The sequence below is a fragment of the Panthera pardus genome, unplaced genomic scaffold (assembly GCF_024362965.1).
Source record: "Panthera pardus isolate Hobbes unplaced genomic scaffold, ASM2436296v1 HiC_scaffold_16, whole genome shotgun sequence".
Classification (NCBI taxonomy): domain Eukaryota; kingdom Metazoa; phylum Chordata; class Mammalia; order Carnivora; family Felidae; genus Panthera; species Panthera pardus.
Window position 1 is genome coordinate 201,697 of NW_026526721.1, and position 19,340 is coordinate 221,036.

Consider the following 19,340-nt stretch of genomic DNA (forward strand, 5'->3'; position numbering starts at 1 on the left):
AGTATGTTTTTAGAAAGAAGTGAAATGGAGATACTAGCACCAAATCTGGAAAACAGCCAGTCATCTGAAGAAGCAGTAAACAGCACTACAAGTGAGCTATTCAATTTCTGAAACTTCGTGTTTCCTTTTAATAAGTAAAATACCTTAATGTTTCAAAAACTAATTTAGGGCAATACAAATCACCACATTAATTAATGTTTCAATTTAAAATTGCTAACTGTCTTTACAAGTTTATCTTGCTTTAAAAAATTAGCTACATATTGTATCCTTTGAGATTTTTCCCGGTAAGTTAATAGTCACTGTTCAAGAACAACTTGTGTTATTTCCAAGTAAGCCTTTGTTCATCAACAAGACTAGAACATCTTTTAAATAACAACCTCCTGGCTCACAAAGCTGACCGGTTCTGTGTAAGTGAAAACACCAAGGGCTCAGAGGGCAAGCAGGGAGGACAGCGCACGCAGGGAGGACGAGGACTGCAGAAGACCGGTGCAGGCCTTACCTGGAGGCAGATGGCCACGTTGACCCTACACCCGAACGTGGTGCTCACAGCGCGCGCTGGCAGCCCCAGGTCCTTGAACAGCTTGGAGAAGGACTGTGTGAGCGCGATCCTGGGCCGCTCCTCAGCTACCACCATGCAGGTGCGCACGCAGGACAGGTTCACCCCCTTCGTCTGCAGGCAGGGAGGGCAGGGCAGGGAGGCTAGTCCCAGTGGAGATGCAGATCCCACCTCCCCAGCTGGTCCTGGTTCCTCAGGGTCCTAAGTTTGGATGCACTGGAGGGTGCCCCGCCCCCCACTCCTGGCATCCAGGTGGCTCCCGCCCCTGCACACAGCTCTGGCTCCACCCCAGGCCTCAGGGGACCCTGAGGTGCACTGCTCAGAGCTAGTATAGGACCCGCCCCCCCTTCCCCGGTACCCCTGCACTCTGGCCCCTGCACCCCTGCCTGGGTCTCACACTCTCCTTTGCTGTGTGGGCTGTGCCGATAAAGGGAGTGACCTCTAGAGGTGCAGGGAAGAGGGCCCATGAAGCCAGTGCGGCTCAACTCCTGGAAAGGGTTTTCTCTGTTTCCATAAACGGCTTGAACAGATCTTGGGAGGTTTTTTTTTTTTTAAACGTTCCCAGGGGCCCAGTTTAGAACCAACGCAGGAGCCCCTGGTTTGGGCACTTTGAGATGAAGGAAAGCAGGGTGCAGGGCAGGCCTCAGTGGCAGACAGGGGGTTGCGCTCACCCTGAGGACACCGGTCTGCGCGCCCAGGCCCTTGGTGCACATTTCCATCACGGAGTAGGAGCAGAAGGTGACGCGGGCCTTGTACTGGCTGACGGCTGACAGCCACAGGGACACGTTGCTCTCCAGCTCCAGCGGGGGCACCAGGACTGACTGGTGTCCGGAATAGACGCTGTGAGAGAGAGCACAGGGAGGGTCAGGACAGCAGGACAGCTGCGGCCTCGGCTCTGTGTCAGTCCTCGGCCCATGAGCCTCAGGGATGCCCTGTCCACCTGCGCCAGAAGGGCCTGGGGTGCCCACCTCTCTCCTCCTTCTCTGAGGGCACTTCTTTTCTAGCCAGAACAGGACGCAATTGTGCCCTAATGTCAAGTGGGAGTTTCGATAGAAAGTACTGGGGTTGGGGCGCCTGGGTGGCTCAGTTGGTTGAGCAGCCGACTTCAGTCAGGTCATGATCTCGCAGTCCGTGAGTTCGAGCCCCGCGTCGGGCTCTGTGCTGACAGCTCAGAGCCTGGAGCCTGTTTCAGATTCTGTGTCTCCCTCTCTCTCTGACCTTCCCCCATTCATGCTCTGTCTCTCTCTGTCTCAAAAATGAATAAACATTAAAAAAAAAAAAAAAAGAAAGTACTGGGGCAGTGGGGGCAGGAGCAGGGGTGATATACAGGGGTTTAGTCTCCCTCCAAGCACCTCAGAAGGATCCGGGATCACAGTTTGGGTCAGGGTCTGCCGGCTGGAGTCCCTGGCTTTCTTCTTCCAAAGATTTGTCACTACTTCCTAGTATCTGATGAAATTAAGTAGTCTCTTCCCTATTACTAGTAATGAGTACTGTTTATATTTAATGAAAAATATACTTTTACTCTTTTACTCAATTTCAGACCCAGCCTCGAATCCTTTTCACCCCCAAACAAACCCACTCATATGTGTATCTTAGGCTCGTGAGTATCAAAAATGAGCACCAAAGCTCCAAAGACTTACAGCAGCAATTCCAGCCCTGCAGGTGGGCATGGCACCTGCACACTCACCTGCTGCACACCACCTGCAGAGACACTACCTGCAACGTCACCCGCACACTCATCTGCACACTCACCTGCACAGACACCACAGGGCGAAGCCAAGGCCGCAGTAGGGGTCAAGACAGATGGCGATCTGCCTCGAGGGGTACAGCTCACACTGTAGCTTTATGGAGCGGCACAAGGCACTTGTGGCTGCGTGCGACATCTGAAGTACAATGAAAGATCCGGTCAGTGACGTGAGGGGAGAGAGAACAGTGGCCGCCAACCACGGCCGCCAGGCACGTTTATTTCCTTAAAGGGTGGCTGCTCAAATCTGCATACAAACCAAATAATACACAGGAAAATGTACACTAAAAACCTTCTAAATGAGATTTCAGAATAATAAAAAAATTGAATGGAGCTCTTGGCTCCTGGTGAGGAGACAGACTCATGAAAGCCACCTGCTCCCAAAGACAGTCGTAAATCTGAGTTTAGATGTTACCACAGAACATCAAAATATGCACTATTCTCAGGCTCACCTAATTTGGGGGGTTTACTGGTAGTTAACACAGACTTCAAGGAACAGTATTGTTGCTTCAAGCTGTGGATAAGAGTGAGGGCCTGCATAAACCCACACCCACCATCCTCTCCGCCCACCCCATCAAAGGCTGAAGCAAGTAAGAGCTATGATCACAGGGCTCACCTTCACACCTGCTAAGATCCCTGTAGTCGACACGCTGAAATCCAAGTATGCGAGCAGGTCTGGGGACGGTGGCCTGAAAATGCTAGCCACCTTCTTTTTTGGTATGTCATCTGTTGAACCAGAGACACCAGTAATGTTAATGCTACTTCAGGCTCTCATAGGGAGGAAGGAAACAGGATTCATACCTGGGGAGTCTGGGGGAGAGTGAGTGCAGAACAGAGGGAGGCCTCAAGGCAGCAGGCCACATGGGTACATGGGGAAGTGCATGTAAAAAAAATTTTTTTTAATGTTTATTATCTGAGAGAGAGAGAGAGAGAGAGAGAGAGAGAGAGAGAGAGAGAGAGGAAGCAGGGGAGGGCCAGAGAGAGAGGGAGACACAGAGTCCGAAGCAGGCTCCAGGCTCTGAGCTGTCAGCACAGAGCCCAACGCAGGGCTCTGACCCACAGACCGTGAGATCATGACCTGAGCTGAAGTCGGTCGCCCACATGACTGAGCCACTCAGGTGCCCCGGAAGTTCATTTTAACCTTCAAGGAAATGTCATGTGGAGCAGACCCACCGTGACGGCTTTGAATGTGTGGTGACAGTGGGTGAAGTGGACACAGAGGGAAGACAAGTCATGAGAGCCGAACAGGAAGCCGCTTCATTTAGCAGCGGGAGAGCTCAGAGGTGCAGGGACCTACTGGAGGTCACAGAGCCTGTGGCAGAGCCAGTGTTAACAAGAACTCTGACCGCAGAGACAGCACTAGGGCCAGGCCCTCAGGGCTGCCGCGCTTCATGGTTCCTATGAGACCGTGAGGCAGACACAAGTGAGGCAAGGGCTGGGGCCCACCCACGTCGTAGCAAGCTGGTGAAGCAATGTGACCCTCTGGAGCCAGTCTGCTCCTAAGCCCGCCCGGGGGCCCCTGGACCAGCCAGCTCCCTGTGCCTATAGACAGGTACTGGGCAGGTTGCCACAGACAACATGGTCCCTGACCTCTTCGCCTGGAGAGCACAGACAGACAGATGCCTGCCAGGTGCGATGGAGAAGGAGGGACTCCCGCGTACTCCACGGCCAGCACCTCAAGTCACTAACAAAGCTTGTGGGTGCTACTAGCTTGGGGTGTCTCCATGGGGAGGGTGACCTCAGGGTCCAAGGCACAGTGGTCCAGGGGTTTACAGCCTTCCTGGTCAGCCCACAAGCAATTCATGGGGCACAGCAGCACTCCCCAATGATGGGGACAAAGGATAGATGTATGTGTGCTATGGGACATGTGTCCCCACAACCACCGACTGCTGTACAGGCATGAGAGGCAGTGAGAGGAGGGGCGGTCCACAGGCACACAGGCTTCATGCAAGGATCTCTGCTCTGGTTCAGAGGCCCCACCATGAGTGAAACCAGGATGCAGGCTGCCAGCAACCCAGTGGCAAGGGCCCTTTTAGCAGCCTCCTCACCACCGACTTCAGCTGCCCTTACCTAACTCTTACTTTTTGGTGGCAATGATGCAACTCCTACAACAAAGAAAGGAAAGGTGGTGTGTCCTGGCAGGGCCAGCACACAACCAACGGTGCTGAGGACAGGTACCTGTATCTAGAATGGTCGGCCAGGTCCTGACGTCCACGGCAGCCGCTGCGTCTTTGGACTTGAGCAGCCGCATGATGGCCTGTGTAGTGAGGACGCAAGCAGACTTGCTGACCTGCAGGGCACAGGGGTTGAAGGCGTGAGTGAGACGCAGGGCCTGGGAGAGATGACACATGAGACCTCTGGTCTACCGGAACAAGGGCCCTCCCATCGGGCCTGCCTGGCCGTCCACAGCGCACAGGTACCTCTACGATCATCTTGACGGTGGGAAGCGTGGTGGCCAGGTTCTGGGGGTGCGGAGGCCGCACGGTGACAGGCACACAGCCGCAGTACAGGCAGCCATAGAAGGCGGCAATGAGGTCCACCCCTGGGAAGACACATGGTGAGAGGGGGTCAGTGCAGGGTGGAGTGTGGCTCACAGCGCCTAGTACCACGGAATGATAAAGCAGGGTTCCTGTCACGTGCTACGTGGATCAAACACAACTTCTCCAAACTAATACGATATTGAGACAGGGAAACTGTCTCAATAAAGGACTCCATAAAAATCTTTTTGCTCCTTTTCCTGATTCTATTCTTGCTAGGATCTGCATCCCTTTACACATGCCTCAGAATGCAAACAGTGTGTGTCTTCCTTGTGCGGACAAGGAGTTGGCGTATTTCTCCAGAACAGATCACACCCAAGGAAGGACCAGGTGAGGATGCCCAGAGGAAGCCATCATATGCATATTCCAGACCAGGGCACAAGACAAGTGGACACCTAGGCCCCCTGGCTCCAAGGGGTAACACCCGGGCTCTCGTCTTTGTTCTAATCAGCTCCTGGGTGCCTGAGAGGACTCATGCACTGGACCACCATCCTCAGTAAGATCCCCAGATCTCGAAAAAGATGGGACTCTCCTTTCCTTTCTGAGTTTCCCAGACACTGTATGTACCTGCATTCTCTCTACATCCTCAATAAATTCTCCTTTCACCTCCTGCCTTTCTGCATTTGATTTCTATCCTGTGCACAGCCAGGGAACCTCTTGGCTGGTCCTGCATGACCCCCTGGGGTCCCCAGACCCAGCCTGCCAGCTATCAGTATTTCTTGAACTCAGTGCTGTTAGGGATGTACAGAGAACTATCCTGAAAGGCTGGGGAGCAGATGGGGGTGTGCATGGCACAGAGAAGGTCACTGAGGGCAGGAGGCCTAGGCCCGGAGAGCAGCACCATGCCTGCCATTCCTGTGTGCAGGGGCCAAGCACAAGGGAGGTGTGCAAGAGCAGTAAGGAACCTTTCTGAGGGGCTGCCTAGCTTGGAAAAGGAGGGGGCATGGGAGGGGGAGGGGTCCACCTCTGCCAGCAGAAGGTGATGAGGAGGATGAGGCAGGGGGTCCACCCCCTCCAGGAGGAGAAGGTGGGGAATGCAGGCAGGGGTCTCTGGAGAACTGGGGACACCAACGCTGCACCTCCTCACTGTACATGTGTCCCGGGCCAGGGCACCCCATCCTGCTCTCAACTGTACATCACAACATGCGACCACCAAAATGTTCCTTCAAATTTCTAAATGTTTAAAATTCCTCATATTTAAAATTTAGGGGGAATTATACCATGCTTAAAACCTGTATTTCCGTCCTGAACTCAGCCCAACTTGAGATGCGTTTCCTGCGCCCCCCACCGTGGAGGCCCCTCTAGATGCTACCCCTCAGAGCACACCAGACCCCACTGGTCAGCCTCAGGCTATTTCAATTCCAGAGTCAAAATAAATATGCCACCTTTCACCCAGCTGGTGGGTTTCACTGGATTACAAGTCCCCAGTGCTCCGTCAGTACCAATAACGTGACACTGCGGCCAGGGCAGCTCAGCACACCAGCCAGGTCCAGCTGGCCCCCCAGTACCGCTGCCACAGGACCATGCATCTGCTCTGTGCCTGTGGGGCAGCCAGGAGGACTGAGTGAAGGGAGAGCAGGTGCTGGCACACAGCAGGCCAGGGCACCTGCATGCACGGTCCCTGCCCCACACGGAACAAGCATAGCCTCAAACCCAGCACGCAAGAGAGACATCACCAGGAGCTCATTTCCTTGAGCTCACAAAATTCATGCTGTTCCCATTATGCTCATATTTCCTCCCATCCCTGGAATCACCAGGTGAACAGGGTGGGGAGAATCCAGTCCCAGCAGCACCCCACTCTTCTGCAGTGTCCAGAGAGCATGGGTTCTTAATCCCTTGGCTCTCACATCCCTTTGAAAATTCGAAGAAAGTCTTGGACTCCCCCTTCATTCCCAAGAAATACGCAACACACGCGCTTGTGGCATTTGCAAGATATCTGTGCCCAAGGGAGGTTCTGGGCCTTCCAGCAGGGACCACAGCTTAGCCCTCCAGCTATTAAACTCTCCACCTGCCCGGTTAAATTCATAAAATGTAAATTTAGGGGTGCCTGGGTGCCTCAGTCTTAACCATCAGCTCAGGTCATGGATCTCACAGCTCATGGGTTCGAGCCCTGCATAGGGCTCTGTGTTGACAGCTCAGAGCTGGGGAGCCTGCTTTGGATTCTGTGTCTCCCTCTCTCTGCCTCCACCCCTGCCCCTGCTCCCCCACTTGTGATCTGTCTCTCTCGCTCTGTCTCTCAAAGATAAATAAACATTAAAAAAATTTTTTTTAATCAAAAAAATAAAATGTAAATTTAGACCTTCAGCATGCATTTTCTTTTTTGTTGTTAAAAACAGCTTATGGGGAAGCCTGGGTGGCTCGGTTGGTTAAATGACTGACTCTTGATTTAGGCTCAGGTCATGATCTCACAGTTTGTGAGTTCAAGCTGTGCTGATACAGCAGAGCCTGCTCGGGATTCTCTCTCCCTCTGTAAAATAAATAAACTAAAGAAAAAAAAAAAAAAAGAAAGTTTTAAGGTGTTCTGCAGTTACTTTAGCCCCAGACTTTCCTGTGTGAGCACTCCTCAAGCTTTGCAGCTCCCACCTGACCCCGGGGGCGTGGCCGTACCACAGTAGAGGGTGTGGTGTAGACAGCTCGGGCAGGGGAGAGCACCAGCTTGCCTTACACTGACATGCTGTACGATGTCTGGCATTGACCTGGAAGCCGGGGTAGTTCAAGAGTGGGGACTGCAGTCGCCCTGGGGAAAAGCACCCTGCACTTCAGAGAATGAAAAGCAGAGACAGACTTTGAGGCCCGTGGGTTTAGAAGCATTCAAGTTAGCACATCCCTGTGCCAGGAGAGACCAGGCTGCCACCCAACCCCATTCCAGGGATGAGGGAGCATAAGGCAGGCGGACCCCCCAGACCACCCCCAGCTAAGATAGGTACGACATTCCTCAGCTCTCCTGGCCGCCCAAGGGCAAAGGAAAGGGGGAAAAACAATGGTTAGCTGATAGAGATCACAGTCATGCAGGACAGGAGTCTCCAACAGTTTACAAATATCTTTGTAAATTACAAGAAAAAGGCAATCTTATCAACAGCCTAATCTCCAGAAACCTGTAGACTCAGTTTCCTGGAGCCCCAGCATCACCCCTCCACAGTGATGTGGGGAACAAAGGCAAGAAGGAAATGGCAGGTAACATTAAATTTCCACATAACCTGCAGCCCATTGACAAACACTTGTGGCAAATACAGAGTATAGTTTCTCCAGGAACCCCTTGCTGTCCTAATGTTAATGTCTTACTAGAGGAAAACCTCCTTAGCTTGACAACAGGGAGGCCTCAGGTATCTTAGGAGTCCTCATTAGCACATCAAAGTCCCTCTGGAGGGCTCCCTTTCGACTTGACCAACTCCACAGTATGTAATCAGTCACTCCTCACAAGCCCGGTGCGCTCTTCCTGCCCCCGGGTCCTGTCCACGTGCTTTAATAAAATCACCTTTTTGCACCAAAGACTTCTCAAGAATTTTTTCTTGGCCTTTGGCTCCAGATCCCACCCCTCACCATCACTCCAAAACCTCATCAAAATGAGGGTAAGAAAAGAGAGGCTGCATTTGTAACGGCCACTCCTGACAGCACGGACACAAAGCAGCAACAAGGGGCAGGGGAAGGCAGAAAAGCAGGTGCAAACCTTGTCAACTGTTTTCAGAATTCATTTTGATGGTTACAGTATTTGTACAGTTATTCTGGGAGCACTGCATGTGATGCAGGGCTACACAGCTTAGTAATTATGGGATATCTGAACTCTATCATCTCCCTGTTCTGAAGAAGCAGGAGTCTTGGTATGGAAAAAAGGAGATACACGGCAGGTGAGGTTTGGTAAAGTCCTATGATCCTGGATCATAGATCCTGGATTTGAATGGGATGTAACACTATGAACTCAGAAGGCAGTGCCTCTCTAAAGATACACTTATTTAGGGGCGCTTGGGTGGCTCAGTCGGTAGGGTGGCAAACTACAGCTCAGGTCATGATCTCGCGGTCTGTTGAGTTCGAGCCCTGTGCTCTGTGCTGACAGCTCAGAACCTGGAGCTGAAAGGGCGGGCCTACGCCGGCCAACTCCATCTTGTTCTGTGTCCTTCACCTTGACCACGCCTCCTCCCCTTGAGTAACCTCCCGCTCACCTGCCTAACAGGACTCGGACCCTTCCCCAGCCAATCGGCTGAGGCCACAGCCATTACCTCACCAACTGCCCCTAGGCCCCAATAAAACCTTTGTCCTTTTGAAACTCGCTCTCTCTCCGGTATCTCACCGCTGCGTCGGTGCAGGTAGGGGATTGAGCTCGAGCTAGCTCCAATAAAGGCTCTTTTGCTTTTACATCAGACTCGGCTCCCTAGTGGTCTTTGGGGATCACGAATTCTGGGCATAACAGAGCCTGCTTCCGATTCTGTGTCTCCCTCTCTCTCTGCCCCTTCCCTGCTTGCTCTCTCTCTCTCTCTCTCAAAAATAATAAACATAAAAAAAATTTTTTTTTAATAAAAAAAGATACATTTATTTATAACTCCCAGTTCTGCTCACTGAAAGAGCCAACAAACAGCAGCCAATCCAGGAGAAACCAGTGTCCCTCATGCCCAGATTTTGTTCTGGGAACTGGGGGGGGGGGGGGGACGGGGGGCTCCGTGGAGAAATGGCTGATCTTAGGTCTGGGGTAGGATGGGCACTAGGGGGACTTGGAGCACCTTGTCACAATAAAGCTGAGGAAGCAGTAAGGGACTAGTGGCCAAGTGCTAAGCCAGCCAGAACAGGCTCCTATTGGCCAAACATGGCAGAACCTGAACTTGATAAGGAAAGTAACTACAAAGGATAAAACCCAACAAATAAGTTTAAGTCTGTGCGTTCATATTGATATGTATATATTTTTAAATTCATTGCTGGGTCACCTTTGGAGTGTGACAGGAAACAAAATTCATTTCATAAAGAACCAACACATATGAATTCTACCACGGGGTAGCCAAATACCAGATGAAGGGGGAGGTTTCTGTGTATTAGTTCTATGGCCAATAAATGGAAAAGAAATGAAAGAATTAGAGTATCACTGTTTTGTGACCCCTAAAGGATTAATGAATGTTAAACACCGAAGCATCAGTCAGTGGCTGCTAATGCCACCAGCAGAGACACAAGCCAGCATGGGCTTCTGGTGAGATCATGCAGGAGCACTTGGTCTTGGCAGAGACACTGGACCAGAGTCTGACCCAGGGCTGGGATCTAGCTGCCAGCCTGCAGGAAACACGGGGCCAAGAACACGCTGCTCTGTAGCATCTGGGCCGTGGGGCCTCTGTAGGTAGGGTCAGACCAGGTCTTCGGTAGATAAATTGTAAAGAGAGGGAAATGGAGAGCCTGTGGATTAAAAGAGACTTTATCAAAGGAAACTGGGAGACCAAGCTGACATGTAGGGTGCTCTCGTCTGTGTGCTCACACCCTAGGGAGCCGGAAGCGGTGACTGCAGAGGTCAGGGGCACAGGCTGCTCCCGGGAGAGTGGAGGAGGTCGTGCTCAGGACAGGGAACGCTAGGGACCGGGCACCTGGCCAACCTGCTGGAGGTTATGAGGGTGTCTGCTCCATAATAACAAAGTGTCCCAGGGAACGCAGAGCCGAGGGAGGTGGCGTGTGCACAGGGCATTCAGGGTGTGCTTACCTGGGGGGTAGACTAAAGCCACATGGTCCCCGACGCTCAGTCGTGCCTTCTCCATCAGGGCGGCGGCAACCCTTTCAGCCCTTTTGTGCAGCTGGACACAGGTTGCAGTGCTGGTGACGGTGCCCTAGGAACGCAGTCCCTGGCTGAGCGGAGCTGGTGGGGCAGGGCGTGTGCTCACACTGCACACACCCTGTCCCCAGAACCCTGTGGTTAGGGGCCGGGACCACTGCCGGTCCTACAGACACATCCATTGTCTCTCCCCGTCATCTGTGGAGTTCCTGCAGAACTGCCAAAGGTGGCTCTTTGGCCATCAGTGAAGGGACGGGCCACGAACATCTCAGGAGAGCCTGGAGCAGTGGGGGCCGCTTCTTGTCCAGGACAGAGACACGGCCATTAAAGAAAACTCTTTTGGCTTTTTTGATAAAATATCTTAAATATAACAACATTATAAAGATAAAGCCATAAATGTCTAAGTTCTCAATGCCTAATGATATTCTGCCTCATTGTTTAAATTTCTCTTTTTTAAAATAAGCCATCACCACTCTGCATACCACCCTCAATTCATCCTCTCCCTGCCCAGAAACAAACATCACCCTGGATACATATGCACACAGTAATCACATTAAATGAACAGACATCCATAAGCTGCACGGTTGTGCATGTCAAAGCTCCCGTCCCCCAGGTCAGCGGGCCTGCGCCGCGGTGGGTGCCTGGCCGGATGCACAGCTGCCCCGGCCGCATGGGCTCCTCGTTCACTTCACATCTCTGCTGAGGACAGCTGGGCTGCAGACCAGCTCCCAGCAAATGTTTCCTTCGCTCGGCCGACCAGAGTCGGGCCGGCCTCACAGCTTGTGTAGTCCTTCTTAAGAAAAGTAACAGGGCAGCTTGGTCTAAACATAATGCCCCAGAACAGACTGGCCCCTGGGAGTGGGAACCCCTCGCTTCTCCTCGACTGGTGCTTCCACTGCACAGGCCAGTGTGCGTGTATGCGGAGCCAGGCACGCAGGCCCTTGAGGCTTCCCGAAGGGGAGCTAGGCTTGTTTCTCCCATCCCAGCCAAGGTGCAGGATGTCAGCGCCAGGCAGATACTGGGAGCCCAGATGTCCAGAGCCCGCCAGTCCCCTTGGACGACCACCTGTACAGCCACAGGCCTGCTGCTGGGTCAAAAGCCAGCACGTCCTCAGGGACCTAAGGACAATTCAAACCCGAAGAAGGCTGACAAACCAAAAGAAATGCAGTTTTACTAGTGACCTTGAGAAAAGTCTAGAATGGATTTGGAGAAGGCCAGGGCTAGTCTTCTGCTGGCTCCTCCTGAGCTCTCCCTTGGCTTTAAAGATGGCCAACCCCTCCACACAGATGCCTGGCAAGCTCCTCTGTGGGGCCCCCACCCTGGGGCCCTCCTCCCTTGAGAAGCACCCCCTGCGCTCAGGTGCTCAGACCACACACCGCGTGAGGGCACGTCTCTCCTCCTCCTCTGAGCTGCCACCTCATGTCTGGGCCCGGCCCCCGCCAATAACTGTTAATTATTGGCTGTCTCCATGCTTTAGAATTCAATCAGTCACAAAATAAATGTTAACACTCTTCTAGATCCGCAGTTACACAGGACGAGGAATATAAAGTCTTTCTTACGGACCGGTTTTCCAGCAGGGAAGACTCACTTCAAGCGTCCCGAGAGCAGGTGCCCTTTTCCTCTTAACACTTTCACTTAACACTTAACACTAACACTTAACACTTAACACCTCTTAACACGATAACTCGGCAGGCATCAATAAATATGTTTTGAATGAAGGGACAGTGGGCAGCAACAAGCAGAAACAAAAGCTGGACCAGCATTTTTCTAAGAGCACAGTGACCTTCCCTTTACTATGTCAAAGTGCACATGTTGTTCTTACGTCTTGTGTGATGCATCTGAGACAGGATTTTTACCGTTATTTAACTTGTCATGTTTCTCTATTTTGCCTACTGGCCCACCCATTGGATGTGAGAGTTACAGCCCCTCCTTTCTATCCTAAGAACTCCAGGTACAGTGTAATCACATCAAAAGGTGCCCAAAATCCTGACAGTGAATTTCTGAATCTATACCAGGATCAGGGCAGTAAGCAGCATTTGCCATGTCAAATCTATAAACAAAAGTCTAAATTCCTAATTTTTACAAAATAAACATTTCCTTTTAACTCATTTACAAGCATACTGTTTGTTTTTTTTATAAGCATACTGTTCTTAATTGGGAAAGGAGCTAATGAGAATTTTCCTGTTAAATATAAGATGGACGGAAACGTTACTGCGTGAATTATGTGACAGCTGAGTGCTCCACAAAGAACGCGGTAGGCAGAGAGGATGGCCTGGCAACAACACCCTGTTCTCCGGGCAGGGACTCTGGGGACAGAGCACCGGGAGCTGGGGAGGGATGGGCACAGGTGGCCTACCTTGGCATTGAGCAGCAGGAACAGCGGGTGGTCGGGGGTGGTGTGCGCCCGCCACTGCAGCACATCCGGCAGGAACAGGAACTGTGTAGAGAGGCCCATCAGTCCACGGCCTTGCCGGGGAGGCGCCTGCCTCGCTTTCCCAGGCACTGGCCACTTGCTGTTACCTTTCTCGCCTGGTCACTGTCCTCCAGGTGAGCCAGCTCCCTCCCTGAGGCCTGGGCGATTCTCTTCCCAGCAACCAGGTTCCCCACGATCATGGAGGCTGGTCCAACCTCTAGGAAACAGGGGCGGAGACCCTGAATGAGAAGGCATGGCTCTGGGTACAGAACTGCCATGTGACTGTACATTTCACTCTTCACTAAGATACAGACGCTCAGGAAACCAGCCACAAGGCTTATGGTAAGTGATGAAGAGAATCTCTCAAATACAAGCAACACCAGACTGAGAAATTTACCAAACGGCATATACCTGGGGGTAGAAGATTTGACCTCAGCCATAACAGAACATTTTAATAGACTTCATTGTTTTACTGCATTTTACATATAAAACAGGACATTAAATCTTTCTTAGTAAGTGTATTTATTTAATGATATTTTATTGGTTCAATAATCAATAAAAGTTATTATTAGCATTTACTAAAACTTTACATAACCAATGGAACAAAAATAACAGTCAAAGCAGGCTTTAAAATTAGTTTTTACATGTGTGAAATCAGGGAGTAGACAGTGGCCATTTGGGTCTCACCAGCCACGGGACACAGCACCTGTCCCCTGGCACCCACAGCCTTGGCACAGCTGGCCGCCCCCCCAGCACTGCAGAGGGTCCTTAGATTCCTGAGCTCCAAGACTGCTCTTGGGCGTCATTTCTACTCCGGAAGAGTCACAGCCTCACCTTCCAAGCCTAAGACGCCATGCCTGAATGTAGTCACTCCGACGGGTTCCAAGAGACACGTGAAAACCACCACACCACACAGGTGACGTGATGACGTTTGCTCATCTGTGCCTTGGGTCCAGGGAGGCAGGAGGTGGAGACTGACCTGATGTGCCATTCACTATGGCTCTTAACCCCAGCCCCAGAGACGTAGGGCCCAAGAGGGCTGCACCATTTAACCACAGGTATGGCAGCCACCAACATTAAGACTGATCAGACAAGTATTGTCATGCACAACTAACCTGGTTGTTTCTGGCGAGGTTTGGGGAGGTTGGTGACACAGGTGTGAGGGCACATTAGTACATTACACGGGTGCAGCATCCCCTCCAGAAACCGCTGCTTGGTTTCAGAAATATGAATCCCTCCAAGGGGAGCCTTGGGCAAGGTGTTGGCAGGAACCAGGGCCAGACAGTACACGCCCACCTGGTGGATGCTGTCGATGGCCTGGAAGGCGATAGTAACACGAGTTAGGAGACGCTGTGTTTGAGACCTGGCACACACACTGACACGCTGACCCACTCAACACTGGCGAGAAGCCGGAAGGCTTGTGAGATGGGTGAGAACATGCAAATCCAAAGGTCAAAGAGGCAGTGACCTCTGAGACATTCTGTTCAACGAGAAGACACGGAAAGACGGAAAGACGGAAAGACGTGTGTACATTTCCTACAGTGTAACACACATATACATACACATATACATAAATATGGAACTGCTTATGTTAAAGAAAGGAAAGTTAGAGAAGCTGTGGGGGGGCAGAAGCAGACTTCTCTGAATATCCCTGGCATTCAGATCTGACTTCGGAGCCATGTATATATTTTACTTACAAAAACCTTGAAATTTTAAAAAGCATTCCCCAGTGACTGAAAGTAAGATAAAACAAATGAACTTAGCCGCACTGGAATCAGATTGGTGGCAAAGGCCCACAGAGAGAGTGTATTTATTTAAACATGGTAATTTGATTAGTACCCCCCCCGGCCTGTGAGATACGTCCTGTGGGCAAAAAGAATTGCAAATGGTAAGCTGCTCTTGGAGATCTCACGTTTTAGAGGTAGTGTGGAGACTAGGATTTTGAGACTGCAGTGCATAGTGTGGCCTGAGGCACGTGAGTGACTGCTGGGAGCTGTGGATGTCTGCAGTCTTTCAGTGTGGCAGAGAGGAGATCCATGGCTTATGTAAAAACCTTGTGGTACGGAATCTGGCTTGGAACTTGCAGCATGAATTCATGATGGAGGCATCATTTCCCACTCTGTCCACTGAAAAAAGCCCAAAAACAGTGACTGAGCAGCAACGTCAAGTGCCCCGATGGTGGTACCCAATTCCATTTGCCCTAGGAAGTAGCAGGGTCCCTAGAGTCCCCACCGTGACACGTCGAGGACACAAAACACACTGCCTTCCCCCAGCCTCTGAGCTTCCTCGTCTCTGCTCTGGCCTCAGAGAATCCCAGGGGAATGTCAGAAGGATTCAAGAGCCAACCTGAGGGGCTCCCACTGGCCACTGAAAAATAAAAAAAACTATAATGGATTGAAACGCATACAGTATGTTTAAATCCACTAGTTCTTAACGAAAGGTAAACAAAACTCAGTGGTCACTTTTAGAGGATTCTAAGAAAGCATCTCACTACTCTGAAATCACTCCTTGATCTTGTTTTCCTATACAGCCCACCACCAGGCCCCCAGGTGACCGAGGAGGACATGCACTCTCCAAAGAAGAAACTTCTAAGGCTGCTTGGGTAATGATGAGAAAGTAGCACCACTGTGAAGTCCTAGCAGATCAGTGACTACAGGAGCGCTAAACATCACATGCCACCTTCTATGAAGAATTTTTGCCAGAAAACTGAACCTGAGTCTGATCAATCCTCTGGATCTAACCACAATGTGCAGGACTACAGGGGACAGATGACTGTATTAAATAACACCACAGAGGGACAATTGCCAGAATTCAGGCTAAACAAACATACTGGACAAAGAACTTGGTTTTGTCCATAAACTAATCACAAGAAAAATATGATAGAGAAAGAATCCATAGATTAAAAAAGACTTAAAGACCTGTCCCCACCAAGTATAACTTTTCACCTCATTTTGATCCTGAGTCTAACAAACAAGTTAAAACATTAAATAATCAGGGAAGTCTGAATCGTGACTAGATATTTAATGACAACAAGAGATTACTGTTATGATAAAACACAGCAGGTATAGAGGGAACGTACCTCCCTAAGAAAGGCCATATTTGACAAGCCCACAGCCAACCTCATTTCAATGGGGAAAAGCTGGAAGGTTTCCCTTTATGGTCAGGAACAAGACAGGGATGCCCACTCTCACCACTTCTATTCAACATGTATGGGAAGTCTTAGCTACAGCGATCAGGAAAGAAAAAGAAATAAAAGACATCCAAATAGTAAAACTGTAACTATTTACAGACGGCATGGTCTTATATATAGAAAACCCTTAAGACTCCACCAAAAACTATTAGAACTGATAAACACATTCAGTAAAGTCGCAGGGAACATCTGTTGTGTCTCTATACACCAATGAACTATCAGAAGGAGAAATTAAGAAACCAATTCCATTTACAATTGCACCAAAAATAATAAAATACCTAAGAATAAATTTAAATGAGGAGGTGAAAAACCTATACACTGAAAAACTGACATAGATTAAAGAAACTGAAGACATAAAAAATAGACAGATACTCCATGCTCATGGATCAGAGGAATCAGTATCGTTAAAATGTCCACTCTTACCCAAAGCAATCCACAGATTCAGTGCAATCCCTATGAAGATTCCAACAGCATTTTTCACAGAACTAGAAGAAAGCCTAAAATCTGTATGGAACCAAAAAAGACCCCAAATACCCAAAGCAATCCTGAGGAAGAACAAAGCTGGAAACATCACCCTTTGTGATTCTGAACTATATTACCAAGCTACAGTAGCCAAAATAGTATGGAACTAGCATCAAAACAGACATACAGGGCACCTGGGTGGCTCAGTCGTTTAAGTGTCTGACTCTTGATTTAGCTCAGGTCGTGATCTCATGGTTCATGAGTCTGAGCCTGGCACTGAGCTCTGCACTGATGGCGTGGAGCCTACTTGGGATTCTGTCTACCCTCTCTACCTCCTCTCTGCCCCTCCCCTGCTGTGTACGTGCACTCTCTCTCTCTCAAAATAAGTAAACTTAAAAACAAAAGACATACAGATTGATGGAATTAGAATAGAGAACCCAGAAATAAACCCATGCATACACAATTAATTTACGACACAGGAGGCAAAAATATACAATGGGGAAGGGATGGTCTTCAATAAACGGTTCTGGGGAAACCGGGCAGTCACATGAGAAATAATGAAACTGGACCCTTTTCTCACACCACCCACAAAAATAAAATCAAAACTGGTTAAAGAGTTGAACGCAAGACCTGAAACCATGAAACCCCGAGAAGAAAACACAGGTGATGAGCTCCTTGACATCAGTCTTGGCGATGATTTTATGGATATGATGCCAGAAGCAAGAGCAACACAAGTAAGTGGGATTGTTTCAAAGGAAAAAGCTTCTGCTCAGCGAAGGAAACCATCAACAGAGTGAAAAGACAACCTACTGAATCAGAGAAAATATTTGCAAACCATATATCTGATAAGAGGTTAAGTTCCAAAATGTATCAAAGATTCCTACAACTCAATAGCACAAACAAACAATCCAGTTAAAAAATTGGCAAAGGATCTAAATAGGCATTTTTCCAAAGAAGACATACATATGCTCAACAGGTACATGAAAAGGTGCTCAGCATCATTAGTCATCAGGAAAATGCAGATTAAAAAAAATGAGATATCACCTCATTCCTGTTAGAATGGCTACCATCAAAAAGACAAGAAATAACAAGTGTTGGTGAGGATGTGCAGAAAAGGGAACCTTCATGCACTGTTCAGTGGAAATGTAAATTAGTTCAGCCACTATGGAAAACAGTATGGAAATTCGTCAAAAAATTAAAAGTAGATCTAGCATATGATCCAGCAAGTGCACTACTGGGTATTTACCCAAAGAAAACAAAAACTCTAATTCAAAAAGATAAATGCACTCCTATGTTTACTGCAGCAGAATTTACAAAAGCTAAGATATGGGAGCAACCCAAGTGTCCATGGACTGATGAATGGATAAAGAAGCTGTGGTGTGTGCGTGTACACACACACACACACACACACACACCGGAATACTACTCAGCCACAAAAAAAGGAGATCTTGCCATTTGTGACAACATGGACGGACCCCGAGGGTATAACACTAAGCAAATTAAGTCAGAGAAAGACAAATACCACATGACCTCACTTACATGTGAAATCTTAGAGCTCACAGATACAGAGAACTGACTGGTGGTAGCCAGGGCTGGGGTGGGGGCTGGAGGAAATGGGTGAAAGGTCAGAAGGTACAAACTTCCAGTTATAAAATGAACAAGTCCTGGGGAGGTCACGCACAGCATAGTGACTACAGTTAAAGACGTGGTATTGCACATTTGAAAGCTGCTAAGAGAGCAGATCTTAAAAGTTCTCATCACAAGAGGGGCACCTGGGTGGCTCAGTCAGTTGAGCATCCGACTTGGGCTCAGGTCCAAATCGGGCTCTGTGCTGACAGCTCAGAGCCTGGAGCCTGCTTCAGATTCAGTCTCCCTCGCTCTTTGCCCCTCCCCCTCTCATGCTCTGACTCTCTCTCTCTCTCTCTCTCAGAAATGAAAAAATCATTTTTTTTTTTTTTAATTTTTTTTCAACGTTTTTTATTTATTTTTGGGACAGAGAGAGACAGAGCATGAACGGGGGAGGGGCAGAGAGAGAGGGAGACACAGAATCGGAAACAGGCTCCAGGCTCCGAGCCATCAGCCCAGAGCCTGACGCGGGGCTCGAACTCACAGACCGCGAGATCGTGACCTGGCTGAAGTCGGACGCTTAACCGACTGCGCCACCCAGGCGCCCCGAAAAAATCATTTAAAAAAAGTTCTCATCACAAGAAAAAAGTTTGTAATTATGTATGGTGATAAATGTCAACTAGACTTACTGTGGTGATCACAATATATATAAATATGATATTATGTTGTATACCTGGAATTAATATTATGTCAATTATATCTCAATTTAAAAATAAATAAAAGATATGGCACCTGGGTGGCTCAGTCAGTTAAGCATCTGACTTGGGCTCAGGTCATGATCTCACAGTCCATAAGTTCAAGCCCCGCACTGGGCTCTGTGCTGACAGCTCAGAGCCTGGAACCTGCTTCAGATTCTGTTTCCCTCTCTCTCTTCCTCTCCCCTGATCATGCTGTCTTTCTCTCTCAAACATAAATAAACAAATAAATACAATTATTAATTTTTAGAGATGTGATAGTGATATTTCTTGTTTAAAGAAATAACAAAATCTTTTTTTTTATTAATTTTTTTTAAACATTTATTTATTTTTGAGACAGAGAGAGAGACAGAGCATGAACGGGGGAGGGTCAGAGAGAG

At 49.3% G+C, this 19,340-nt stretch overlaps 1 protein-coding gene across 9 annotated transcripts in view; it reads right to left on the reverse strand.

Moving 5' to 3' along the window:
• The window catches only part of DIP2A (disco interacting protein 2 homolog A), a 117,693-nt gene that overhangs the window by 8,842 nt on the left and 89,511 nt on the right, over nucleotides 1–19,340 (reverse strand). For all 9 annotated transcript variants that reach the window (XM_053902921.1, XM_053902920.1, XM_053902916.1 and 6 more), the window contains 10 exons: nucleotides 14,103–14,304; nucleotides 13,095–13,204; nucleotides 12,931–13,011; nucleotides 10,506–10,629; nucleotides 4,721–4,842; nucleotides 4,479–4,590; nucleotides 2,917–3,026; nucleotides 2,309–2,439; nucleotides 1,228–1,396; nucleotides 500–670 (listed from right to left, as the gene is read on the reverse strand). In XM_053902921.1, coding sequence (XP_053758896.1) covers nucleotides 500–670; nucleotides 1,228–1,396; nucleotides 2,309–2,439; nucleotides 2,917–3,026; nucleotides 4,479–4,590; nucleotides 4,721–4,842; nucleotides 10,506–10,629; nucleotides 12,931–13,011; nucleotides 13,095–13,204; nucleotides 14,103–14,304 — 1,332 coding nt within the window. The remainder of the gene's footprint in view (nucleotides 1–499; nucleotides 671–1,227; nucleotides 1,397–2,308; nucleotides 2,440–2,916; nucleotides 3,027–4,478; nucleotides 4,591–4,720; nucleotides 4,843–10,505; nucleotides 10,630–12,930; nucleotides 13,012–13,094; nucleotides 13,205–14,102; nucleotides 14,305–19,340) is intronic.